At 41.0% G+C, this 13,489-nt stretch overlaps 1 protein-coding gene and 1 pseudogene across 2 annotated transcripts in view; both read left to right on the plus strand.

The window, feature by feature from the left end:
• Nucleotides 1–2,692, plus strand: part of LOC143735704 (uncharacterized) — a 224,720-nt pseudogene extending 222,028 nt beyond the window's left edge. The window contains exon 4 of the transcript XR_013203284.1: nt 1,438–2,692. The product of XR_013203284.1 is annotated as an uncharacterized LOC143735704 (transcript). The remainder of the gene's footprint in view (nt 1–1,437) is intronic.
• The window catches only part of LOC143735702 (uncharacterized), an 87,057-nt gene that overhangs the window by 47,575 nt on the left and 25,993 nt on the right, over nt 1–13,489 (plus strand). The window contains exon 6 of the mRNA XM_077225867.1: nt 13,361–13,427. Coding sequence (XP_077081982.1) covers nt 13,361–13,427 — 67 coding nt within the window. The remainder of the gene's footprint in view (nt 1–13,360; nt 13,428–13,489) is intronic.

The raw sequence follows: 13,489 nt of genomic DNA on the forward strand, positions 1-13,489 counted from the left end.
GAGCAGCTCTTTCTTTCGTTTGATGGGCACACCAAGGGTCTCGCTGCCTCGAAACAGAGTCTATCCAGATGGATAGTGGAGGCTATACCAAATGCTTACGTGTCTAAAGGTCTGCAATGCCCCTTTGGGCATCAGGGCCCATTCCACTAGGGGCGTGGCCTCGTCGTGGGCTTGGTCCAGCGGGATTTCCATTCATGACATTTGTGAGGTGGCGGGCTGGGCCTCCCCGTCCACATTTTTATAACCTGGAAGTTCCCGCCTTGCAGGCTAGACTTCTGTCAGTATGAGTGGGATGTATATTCTGCCCAGATCTGACCGTGCGCGGACTACTCTCACGTAACTTAGCTCTCTTGGTTGAGCTGCACTATATGGGTTGCTATGCTTTTTATAGACCGGCAATGCCGCTCTGTATTCCCAATGGGTGCTTATGTGCATGTGCTTTTCCGCGTTGCTGGCCGCCTGATTCCCACTTATCTACGTTCCCCGGGTTTCCCTGGGACTCATGAAGTGGATGCTTGGCGCGCAGGGCGTTGACAAGGGGTTCCCGTAGCGTAAGCAACTTACGCAATACGAGAGAACCTCTCGTAAGACAATGTACTCGGTTACGTACGTAACCTCGGTTCTCTCTAGAAGAGGGAACGAGTATTGCGTAACCTGCTGTGCTTGCGTCACAAGCGACTTTCGCTTTAGTCGATGCAAACCAGAGAAGCAGCCATACTAAAAGCCATACTTTTATACGCTAAGCCACACCCATTCTGGCGGGCTGTGACGCGTAGAGGGCGCGACGCCACGCTGGGCTCAGGGGTAGGCTGCTGCAGTAGCCGCAGAGCAGCCAATGAGCACGCTAGACAGCCTGCTCTAGGTCTGCTAGCTGCTGCACTGCGTTGACAACAAATACAAAATTAAGGATAATTCTTTGGTGTCATATCTCGAGAAAAGATGACTTTACCCGTAGCGTAAGCTACTTACGCAATACTAGTTCCCTCTTCTAGAGAGAACCGAGGTTACGTATGTAACCGAGTATGTTTTTGTTCAGTGCTGAATTATGCATGCTGACAAATCCTCTGATTATAACAAACAAAGTGTAGACATTATGAAAGATTCATTGTGCAGTCAGCTGTATTGATAATAATAGAGCTTTGTGAGATCAGGGTGAACTAGGTTGTCTTATAATCAGGGTCGTCTTATATTCGGAACAATACGGTAGTTCACACAATTCAGTCATAATTTACTCACCCTTGTCAGTAATAAATTCTGTTGAATCAACAAAAATTGTTTCTCAAGATACTTTTTGTAATGTGTATTTGATGCTTTTCTAATTTAACACAATAATGACTTTAAATTATGTTTTGGGCGTAATTTCTCAAATTTGATTTGCGATTAATTATATTAAAAAATGTAGATGCTTGACAGCCCTACATTTGACTTTTGTTTCAGATGTAATGCTGAAGAATGATGAGAGTGAAGAGGAGAAACATCATCATGTCAGAACTGGAGTAAAAACTCACTCCCAGGCTGAAAATATTTCTTTATTGAAAAGAAAAGACAAGAAATATTTCACCTGCCATCAATGTGGAAAGAGTTTCACACACACAAAGACTTTATTGGTTCACATGAGGATTCACACGGGAGAGAAACCGTTTACATGTGATCAGTGTGGAAAGAGTTTTAGACAACAGCCTCACCTTAAAGAACACATTAAAATCCACACTGGAGAGAAACTGCACAAATGTGATCAATGTGGGAAGAGTTTCACATACAAAAAGAATCTTAAGGATCACATGAAGATCCACACCGGAGAGAAACCGTTCACTTGTGATCAGTGTGGGAATAGTTTCACATGCAAAAGGAGTCTCGAGGTTCACATGAGGATCCACACTGGAGAGAAACCGTTCACATGTGATCAGTGTGGCAATAGTTTTAGACAACAGGTTCACCTTAAGGAACACATGAACATCCACACTGGAGAGAGACCATTCACATGTGATCAGTGTGGGAAAAGTTTCACATACAAAAAGACGCTCAAGGTTCACATGAGGATCCACACTGGAGACAAACCATTCACTTGTGATCAGTGTGGGAATAGTTTCACATACAAAGAGAGTCTCAAGGTTCACATGAGGATCCACACTGGAGAGAAAATGTTCACATGTGATCAGTGTGGGAAGAGTTTTGGACAACAGATTCACCTTCAGGAACACATGAACATCCACACTGGAGAGAAACTGCACAAATGTGATAAATGTGGCAAAACATTTCTGAGGGCTTTAGGTCTGAAGAGCCACCTCACAGTTCATTCACAGGAGAAACCACATACATGTTCTTTGTGTGGAAAGAGTTTTTCCCATCTGCAGTATTTAAAAGTTCATCAGAAAATACATACTGGTGAAAAAGCTTATGTGTGCTTTGAGTGTGGGAAGTCTTTTATTACAACTGTAGATTTGAAACGGCACCAGAGGATCCACACTGGAGAGAAACCTTACAAGTGTTCACACTGCGACAAGAGATTCCGTTGGTCAGGAATCCTGAAAACACACAAGAGGATCCACACCGGAGAGAAACCGTATCACTGCACTGCATGTGGGAAGAGTTTCACTCAATTATCTTCTCTACGCAGTCATATAAAGTAAAATCACAGCAAGTAGCTTATCTTCAGATCCAGAACTTTCAAGTCATTTTGTGAAGAAATACTGAATACGGAATATGCATGCGCATGATTTCACAGTTTTCTCAGATTCACATTTTTGTAGTTTGCATTAAGTAGGGAGGGTCCTTGAGAGGCGCTATGTTGCCTCTGGATTGACTGTCCATAAAATTGCTTACAGAGGGCACCAAAGATCATATTCAAAATTACTCAGTCAGGCACGGTCACAATACTATTCCAATATCATTAACAATAAATTATCTTCTCAGTCCGACTGCCCTGAGGCAAAAAAACAATACTGATGACCAGTGCAATAAATTTCTTCATTCATTCACCACAAAAATAACTACCATCCGTTCTAATCTTACACCCTGCAATGTCATTCCATCCATCCCCCAAACCTCAGCACCAATTTTCTCTCATTTCATTCTCCCTACACTTGGACAGGTTGAGACTCTCATACACAGTATGAGACCCTCAATGTGCTTTCTGGACCCTTTTCCCACTAACCTGATCAAATCAAATACGATCTTCTTAAGCCCTCTCATTTCCACCATCGTAAACTCTTCCCTGCATTCTGGCCATTTTCCAATCTCTCTGAAAACTGCACTTATCAACCCTCGGCTTAAGAAACCCTCCCTCGATCCCGATATTTTATCAAATTAGCGGCCAATTTCTAACCTCCCATTTCAAACTAAAGTCATTGAAAAAGTCATTGTCACCCAAATTCACAATCACCTTCATTCACACAGTATTTATGAAAAATTTCAGTCTGGCTTTCGCTCCGGCCATAGTGCAGAGACAGCCCTGGTCAGGGTAACAAACGATCTGCTTGTGGCTGCTGACCAGGGCTCTCCATCTCTCCTCATGCTATTGGATCTCTCAGCCACTTTCGACACTGTTGATCACGCCATCCTACTTCATCGTCTGCAACACTTCACCGGTATCTCACACACAGCACTCGAGTGGTTCCGGTCCTACCTGACTGATAGAGTTGAGTATGTGGCCCTGGGGGGAGCCAGGTCGAGGCCACATACAGTTACATGTGGAGTGCCTCAGGGTTCGGTTCTCGGCCCTACTCTTTTCTCCATTTATATGCTTCCCTTGGGCTACATGATCAGCGGGCATGGAGTTGCTTTCCACTGCTATGCTGATGATACTCAGCTCTATGTCAGGTTGGACCCCACATCATATTCATCATCACTCTCCACTATAAATGTCTGCCTGGAGGAGACGAGGGCATGGATGACTGATAACTTCCTTCAGCTAAACAGCTCCAAAACCGAAGGTCTCCTCATTGGGACCCCACACCAACTTCGATCCCTCCCCTTGACCGTTTACTCATTTGCTGGCCATGACATTTGTCTGACATCCTCTATAAAAAACCTGAGGGTTCGATTCGACCCCCACCTATCATTTAACACCCATATCCAAATTATCTGTAAGACTGCATTCTTTCATCTCCGAAATATTTCCAAACTCCGTTCTTCCCTCTCTTTTCCTGATGCAGAGAAGCTGGTTCATGCCTTCGTCTCCTCCAGGCTCGATTACTGCAATTCACTCCTCATCGGGATCCCGGGCAGGAGCCTGCAGAGACTGCAGTACATTCAGAACTGCGCTGCCAGGGTCCTGATGAGGGTGCGCAAATCTGAGCACATCACACCCATCCTTCGTAAACTTCACTGGCTTCCTGTTAGATTCAGGATTGACTATAAGATCTGTCTCCTGACCTATCAGTGTGTTTACGGTAGCGCACCATTGTACCTCAAAGAGCTTATTAATAGGCATACCCCAACCCGTCACCTCCGTTCCTCTGATAGCCATAAACTCCAGGTCCCCAAGTCCAAACTTTGCACCATGGGAGATAGTGCCTTCCAGGTGGTTGCACCTCGATTGTGGAATTCCCTCCCTAACCACCTGAGGGCGCCACAGCCTATAGAGGTTTTTAAAAATAAATTGAAGACCTATTTATTTGTTACTGCATTTTCTTAACATAATTTTTATCTTCCTATGTCTTTGATTGTTTTTTATGTGTTCTTACCTGTGCACCTGTAGCACTTTGAGATGTGTTCTTCACGTGTAAAGTGCATTACAAATAAAACTTATTATTATTATTATTAAGTACATTAAGTTTCAGTCAAGCATTTTGCCTACACATTCATACGAAAAGAAATCACAGTAAGTAGTTAATCTTCAGATCCAGCACTTTCAAGTGTGAAACTGCATCCTCATCAAACGTGACACAATACCACAGCAGAGCAATAAAATATATTCAATTTGAGGGTACACTTCTCAATTTCTCAGTTTCTCAGTTCACTCGGATCTGTGAAAGCGATTAAAAGCGCTGTATTCTGCTGCCAGGCCAGTAGTTGGCGATGTCACTTTGTAAAGAAACACTACGCGCCTGTAGATTAAACACGTAATACACATGACATCACCGTTTTCACAAATTCACGTTTTTGTAGTTTACACAGAGACATTAACATTATTATTTTCAAAAACATGCATTTTGAAACCCGTTTTAAAAAATGCACGCTTTCAGGCTAATCGTACATTTGGCAACACTGAACTGAACTCAGACCAGCTCCTCCAGGTAGTCTCGGGCTCGTACCCCAGTGTGCACCCTCTAGCCTCTGTATCTATTAAACTGGCCGCCTTCAGTTTTATTGTCTTGAGGTGCTTTGATATCGTGTTAGTCAATAAAGAGACAGACCTGTTGTATTCGTTTCCACTTTTTTTTTGCTTCAACCAAGTATTAAACTTTTATTGTCTGTTGATTCTTCTTGCATAAAGAATAAATAAATGCATAGATTTAGTTCCATCTAAAAGCAATGAAATATCCTTGTTTTGTTTGATCTGTTGACTTATTGATATTTTGCCATTGTAAACAAAATTTGGTGCGTTTTTGACTTCGCATTGCGGTGATGATGTCATCACTAGCGCGTTCCTTCAGTCAATGTTGAGTCTTCTGAGGTTCACGGTATTTAGCACAGTTTTAAAACATGGGAGAGTGGGGTATGATGAGCCATTTTTAACTTATGTGGTCCTCAAGATAAGATAATATTAGGCAGAAGTACAATGAAAGTATCTAAAGTAATTTCAGGATGTTTCGTCCGAAATCACTTCCCTAGTATTCATACTATATAGAAAATATTTCTAGTGGTCATGAAGTAAATACTTATTCAGAATAAATACCTACTCTAGAGTATGTGATTTTGGACACAGCCAGAGTCAATGAGAAAAACATGTTGCATTCCTTTGCAATATCTATTACTGATCAATGAATATTAAAATTTCCACTACAGTAACTTTCCCCAACACTGGTTATGAGCAATAAGAGTTTCAAATTATGTTCAATATTCATTATTTATGTGGCTGTGTTTGTTTGTTTATGTGGAACGAATCACGCTGAGAGCAGGTGTACGGTCACTGAAGATTTCTCTTTTCTGGGACAGACAAAACTGGGACAAACACGACCAAAGGCTGGTTTGAATACAGTTCATCAACGTTGCACAGAAGTCAGCAGCGAGAGATGTGAGACTCTGCTGCGCATTACATTTTCTCAAAGTGATCATGAACATATAGTGGACAAAACTCTTAATAAAGAATACATTCAAAAATAAAATAGAAAACACTATCTCTGTTCTTATTTCTCATCAATTCACATTAAAGCAGAGAAACTATAAACTTAAAGGGATAGTTCACCCAAAAATGTAAATTCTGTCAGTATTTACTCTCCCTCATGTTGTTCAACCCCGTAAGATCTTCGTTCATCTTTGAACACGAATTAAGATATTTGTGATTAAATCTGAGAGCTGGATCACTCCTCCATAGGCTTCTAAGGGATTGACACTTGTTCCCCGAAAAGTTATTAAAGACATCGTTAAAATAGTCCAAGTGACTACAGTGGCTCAATCTTAAGTTTATCAAGCGACGAGAATCATAGCTGTCAACCCTCCCGTTTTTTCCGGGTTTCTCACGTATTTTAGCTCTTTTCCCGCTGTCTTCCCGTTTTAGTATTTTCCCGTAAAATATCCCGTATTTTTACGCTCTGACTGTGTGAGACGTACAAGCTCGGGCAGATTCGGCTTGAAGTCGTTCATCCTCGGATGCGGCGCCGTGCGCGCTGTTACAAAGAAAAGCCGTGCACACAGCAAAGCGAAATGGGGTCTTGCGGGTCTTGCGCACCCAACACATCATTTTTGCCGCGCTCGTACAGACGCGTCGAGTATAAACCATGCTATAAACAAAGCTTGACCCTAACTCCGTGTCAGCGTGCGCTGATTGGTACAGACCTCTCCCGAATCATCTCCTGCAGCAGCCTCCGAACTTCCGAAGCACCACTAACTCCGCCTCCGTTTCCCTCGTAAGCTGATATTAGTAGTTAAACATTCTCTATGATAAAACATTTTTTGTAAAAAATATTTTAATAAAACGGTTTTGGCGGTTATAGAGTTCTAATTACGGTGTTCAGCTATAACCGTCGGTCTCACGGTTACGGTCACACCCCTAACACACACACAGACACACTCCTTCTCTCTCTACCTCTCTCTCTCTCTCTCTCTCTCTCTCTCTCTCTCTACCTCTCTCTCTCTCTACCTCTCTCTCTCTCTCTCTCTCTCTCTCTCTCACACACACACACACACACACACACACACTCTCTTTCTCTCTCTCTCATATATACACACACACGTCTCTCTCTCACACTATATGTAGGCCTATGTAGTTATAAACTCTTTAGACTGTTAATGATTAGTGCTTTTTTTAAAAAAGTTTGTGGGTAAGAATCGTGTAAAAAAATCCCTTATTTTGGGGATGGATTCCGGGAAATCTCCCTTATTTTCAATGTTCAATGTTGACAGCTATGACGAGAATACTTTTTGTGCGCAAGAAACAACAAAAATAACAACTTTATTTCAACTATTCATTTCCTTCTCTGTGGGCCTCGAGTCAAAATATGGTTTTAACTTTAAAATAATGGTCCAGATCACTAGTAGTTCCTGCATAGTGACTAGGTAACACTTGAGTAATTAGTTATGCATTTTATGAGTATATTCAGAATAAAAATGATGACTAATTTCCTCATAGACACACAATAATGTTCTTTATAATTTGTCAGTTAGTATATATTAATGAGGCTAATCTCATTAAGTAATTATTGATTACCTAATAAGGCACTATCTCCTCAATTCGATAATACTGATTGATTAGTTGAGCTTTCTTCAAGATTAGTTAATAGTAGTAGCTAATGACGGACCATTATTATAAAGTGTTACCAAAGTTTCTTTTGTATATAAAAATTTCAATTGTCTTACTGTACACGATCCCTTAGCCTTGGCTCACGTTTGGGAACCACTAGTCTATGGCTCATCACTGTTGACATATAAAAAAAATGCTCTGAATGATTGTATTTCCCATTAATTTCCTATGTGGCCACTTTTGTCCATGAAAGACAAATTAAGTTTTTTCAACCACTTAACATTTTTTAATCGAGTTAAAAAAAATTGCGTGTGTGTTCAGGTGTCAAACTTGTGAAAAGTAGCCAAGTCTTGTGTCTCTCAGATAGAGGAAACTATTTTGCCCACATTTGTCTGTAAGGCCCCTTGAGGGTTAAATAAATTATTTAACTGTCTAACAAATTATTTTTCAACCTACACATGACTGAGATCTAATTTTTGTTTACATGAACTTTTCGCGTTATTTTTGTGAATGTTATAAATGTAATTTTGTATAAGTAGTTTGGCGCGTTTATTTGTCATCACCGCGCTGACGTCATCAGTAGTTTCCTTCTTTGTTCAGCGCGTTTGTTGTGTCTTCTGAGGTGAGTTCTGCAGTTCAGATATTGCGCGTATTTACACATCCATAAAATACACTTTACACAGTTTGTTTCTGCGACATTTACAGGGTTATTTCTGAATTGTTTTCATCGGATAAAGCGCCAAATGTCCGTCTTTTTTGGCGTCTGTAGACTAATTTAATTTACTGATTTACGAAACGAACATCTGAGGAAAATGTTGAAATCATTCAAACATGGACGATTTTGTCATGTTTCATTTTGAGAGTGATAATGTAGTGTTATTGAATGTATAATCTCAAACTTGTAAGTTTTGATCTGTGAGGAAATTTTATAGGGGTAGAAACATTTATCGCTGTCTTGGTCTTTACAGCTGCTGTTGGTAACTTTTGAAAAAAATGTATTTTTTACATATTTGTTAAAACTGTCATTATGTACTGACAGTAGAATATGAGACAGATAATCTGTGAAAAAAATCAAGCTCCTCTGGCTCCTCCCTGTGGTCCTATTGCCATTTGCAGAAATACACCGCTCCCGGTCAGAAACAACCAATCAGAGCCAGGAGGAATGTCTTAGCAGTAGGGCTGCACAATGTATCGTTTTAGCATCGATATCGCGATGTGCGCATCCACGATAGTCACATCGCAGGATGTGCGATGTCAAGTGGGGATCGTAGTTGATCCGTGATTCATGATCAGTAGGCCACGGGCCAGCTGCTCCGCGGCCCTTAACGCTTGTGATTCACGGATTAATTGCAAAGTTTAACCATCATAGAGTGAGAGTTTATCAATTTGCAAGTCCTGTCAGTTTAAACATCAAGCGCAAGACTGCTGCGCTTGTTTAACTGAGTGAACGAGCAGAGGGAGTGAAAGCCCCGGTCGCGGGAGTATGCGCGCGCACTCTCACCGTATTCAAACTGTCTTGCTCTCTCTCCCTCCCTCGCGCATATTAATGAATTGAGTTGACTGAATATCTTTGAGAATACACAATGGTAAAAGGTCGGAAGACCTAAGTTGTTGTTTGTCTGAACTACCGCTGGTTGTGAATTACAATAATTTTGCCTTATCTTCTCTGAAAAGTGTTCCACACATTCAGATGACATAAACCACACTTTCAATAAACAACAAAAAAATCTATCCAGTGATGAAATATTTTCTGTGTTGACACAAATCTTGTGCGATGTCCTAATCTGCCGGGATAATCACACAACGTGTGCCGTGGTCCGTTAAGGACACGTCCGATTCGCGAACTAATGACTCCTTTGAACCGATTCACTTCAATGAATGGTTAAAACAACTGATCTGTCCAACACCGAACTCAAGAGACACAACAAATCGGAAACACTTTACAATAAGGTTCCATTTATTAAGCTCTAGTTAACTACATTAGTTAATATTCTATTAATATTAGTTTCTATGCGGATTTACTCCATGACAAAACCACCCCAGTCATTCTAGAATGATTCATTCTTTCCAAATAGAGTTTTTCAAGTCATCTGGTGAAATTGTTTTTATATCGCAATATATATCGCAGAAGAAAAAAATATCGCAATGTCATTTTTTACCAGTATCGTGCAGCCCTACTTAGCAGTGTCAATCAAGCTCATGTACGCGCTGACCACATCCCTCTCTTGCACAGCGCGAGCGCATACTGTCGTTCAAACTCAAGTGTGCTGCAGCTGTGCTAATGGCGGAAAAACCACAAAAATTTTAAATTTTTCGAGTGGCTCCTGCTCATCCAACAAAGATATGTAAACGGAAACAAAACGATGACGTTAAACAAGCGAAAAAGAAAGAATTAGACCGAGCACGAAATAAAACGAGGATAAACATCGGAACGGCTTTTCCTAAGTGGAGGGAGCTACGTGTTTTTAAAAAACTAAAAACCGATGTAGAGTTAGCCACATTTCTGGTTGACAAGTAAGTATCCCTGCTTTATTTGTTTCATTTTATATGAACTACACAACTTAGATCATTTGAAAACAGGCCTGACAAATTATGTATGGCATGGTTTCTTGTAGATATCAGGGTGATGCTTTGCATATAACATCAACACCAATCAAACATCAGATGACCACACAGCCTATCCCCGCCCTTTCAAGTAATGTTGGCGACTCATCCTCAGATAGGTAAGAAAATTATTGTGAAAGCCTATATTACTAAGTTCACTGTGTTGGTTCAGCCTCAGCAGTTTTCATGGTGTGGTCTGACGGATTATGATGTATGATTCATTGTACAAACATAAGGACAATTGAAATTTAGAGTCAAATTGGTAGAGACATAGCATATAAAGTAAACTTCGATGTGTGATAAATGTGTGAACAATCTGATTATGTTTTGACCTCCATTATTTGATTTTCTACAGAGATGATGACTTTGAGTATCAGCCAACATTTTGTCTTAGAATTTTTTATTCATACATTCTTGTTAGTATGTCATCGCTGGACTTTCATGATGAAATCGATGAAAGTGACTTTAATCACATTCAAAACTCTGTGTAAGATGGCCGTACACACCGGGATGAATATCGGCGTGCGTTATTTGCCAGCGTTTTTCAACGTGTTTTTTGTATTCACACCCAAGCGATTTTCGCTGACGATGAGCCGAGTGAACATGCAAATTCATTCCCTGACATTAGATGGCGCTTAATGTAAAACAGAAATAAAAGTTACAAGCCTATGTACATGAAAGACAATTAAAGGCCGTGTTGCAGGGTTAATTTTTCGACGAATCTGTGCAATTTGTTTGTTGGTAATAAACATTTAAACTGTTATCCACTGTATTTCATGTTGTTGGGTATCACAAAACGGAATATAATACGAAAAAGTAGGTACTATCTTACATCGCTTTGCAACGATTCTCCTTTCCCCCACAATGCATTGCATTACGTCACCTTGGGGAGAGAATTTACCAAAGCCCGCCTTGAGAGCATTGAGAGTGACTAGAGAGTGACGAGTAGTAGACGAGATATTCAGATAGCAGATTGACAGACAGACAGACAGACAGATAAATATATATATAGATAGATATACTATATATATAGATAGACAGACAGACAGACAGATATATATATATATATATATATATAGATAGATATGCTAGTATATGCGGCAACTGCACATCAAATGGCGCGGGCGCCTCTGACGTGCGACCAACTCTACGTTGTCAATCTACCTACTATATATTTCTATCTATTTATCTATCTAGCTGCTAGCTATCTACGCTAATGTTATGCTATCTGGCTGTCTGCCTATCTCTCTCTATACCGCCCGCACAAACACAGCGACAGACACGCGGCGGCTACGTTTGCAACAACATTTTCAGCGGAGGAAGAGATAAACGCTTATGGGATGTTCACACCGACCGCAAATAGAGCGTCAAATACGCGTCTAGTTAGACGCTTGAACATTCGCTCGAGTTCAAATTTTTCAACTTGCACGGAAGAAGTTCGCGGCAAACGCGTCGCCCAATTCGCGTCATTCGCAACGCCCGGCGTATCATTCGCGTCTTTGCATTGACTTTGTATGTAATCTACTCGCGCAAATAATTAAATTTGCGTTCGGTGTGAACACACCACGCCCATATAGCTAGCCTGTTGCCTTCTATATCTAGATGAAAAAGACAAAGTTTACCAGTACTACACTATGACTAAGGTTACCGGTACTTATCTGAACTAACGTCATAATCACTGCCACTAGATAAAAAGACAGATTTTTCACTCGGTGCTCTTCAATGACAGTAAAAAAAAAAAGTGTCATTATTGTGCACTGCTGCTCACGGACTAGCTCCAGTGCTCATTGCTGCGCTGCTAAATGATAGAAACTCACCAGGACACTTCACCAACTCTCCACTCATTCTCCTCGGACCATGCATTTAATGGCCATCAGTTCTTGGCAATTCCTCATTTGCTCTCTCACGTCTGGCAGGTTCGAAATTATACGGCTGCGGGCCATCATACATGTTGGCTCTTCCTCATCCCAGTCAGTCGCCATAGTTCTAATACTAGGCTGAGGCTACCTTTCCTCCACTTCTCCCCAACGTGACGTCATCACCGAATTGCGTCAAAAAAAAACGTTACTACCAAAAACTCAAAAAACTGTTCTTTAAGGCCATTTTTGAGACATTTTAAAAATTATATACATTTCTTGAGTGATTTATGTACCCATTAATCGACAGTGGTGGTTAACCTGCAACATGGCCTTTAAGTGAAATGAAACTCACCATCAAGGCCCATTTGCTCTGCAATACCACTCCATAACAGTTCTCTTTTATCAATATTTTTGTAGTCGCATTTGTCATACAGTTCCTTATGTTCCGAGACCAGCAGCTCTACGTTTATCTTGGCTTGCATCTTCCTCGTCTTCTTCCCGGCAGTGTGTAGACGCTACTTGGCGTATATCTCCTTCGCCGTTACGTGTGTGTGCTCGGCAAGACCGTTTTGTGTTTGAGCGCCCCCAAGTTGTGTTTTACTGTAGCTCCAGAAGCTCCAGACACGTGAGCAAAAGCGCCAATCTCATTGGTCGGATAGTTTTTGACGTGGTGCGTCAAACCAAAAAAACGAACCCGAGGCGTTTTTTAAAAACTTACGCTTTTACGCGTGGCGTTCTTCGTGTCGGTGTGCACACTCACATTGGCGCCCTTTGTTTAATCACGAGGCGTTAAACGTCGGCGAATATCGCGCGCGAAATTCGTCCCGGTGTGAACAGGCCTTAAGTAGTACTATTTTTTTTACATATTTAATCTGATATTTGACGTGTTGAGTGTCATTGACTAATATTATAAGCCATCTACATAGTATTGACTGGACTGAGGACAGGACATGCGCTCCACATGAGGACACAAGAGATGTTTCAACATCAGAGGAAGAGGAAACCATAGAGGAGGGCAGTGACTATGATGACAGTGATGAGGATTACATCCCACCTTTATGTGTGGGCAGTGACTATGATGATAGTGATGATGAGGATTACATCCCACCTTTACGTGTTCGGTAAGTTCCTAACTAATGTTTGTCTTTAATGAAAATTATTTTCTTTTGCCATTGTTTTTTTT

This window comes from Siphateles boraxobius, unplaced genomic scaffold (genome assembly GCF_051911475.1).
Source record: "Siphateles boraxobius isolate OS27281-9 unplaced genomic scaffold, OSU_SipBor_1 13, whole genome shotgun sequence".
In the NCBI taxonomy this organism is placed as follows: Eukaryota; Metazoa; Chordata; class Actinopteri; order Cypriniformes; family Leuciscidae; genus Siphateles; species Siphateles boraxobius.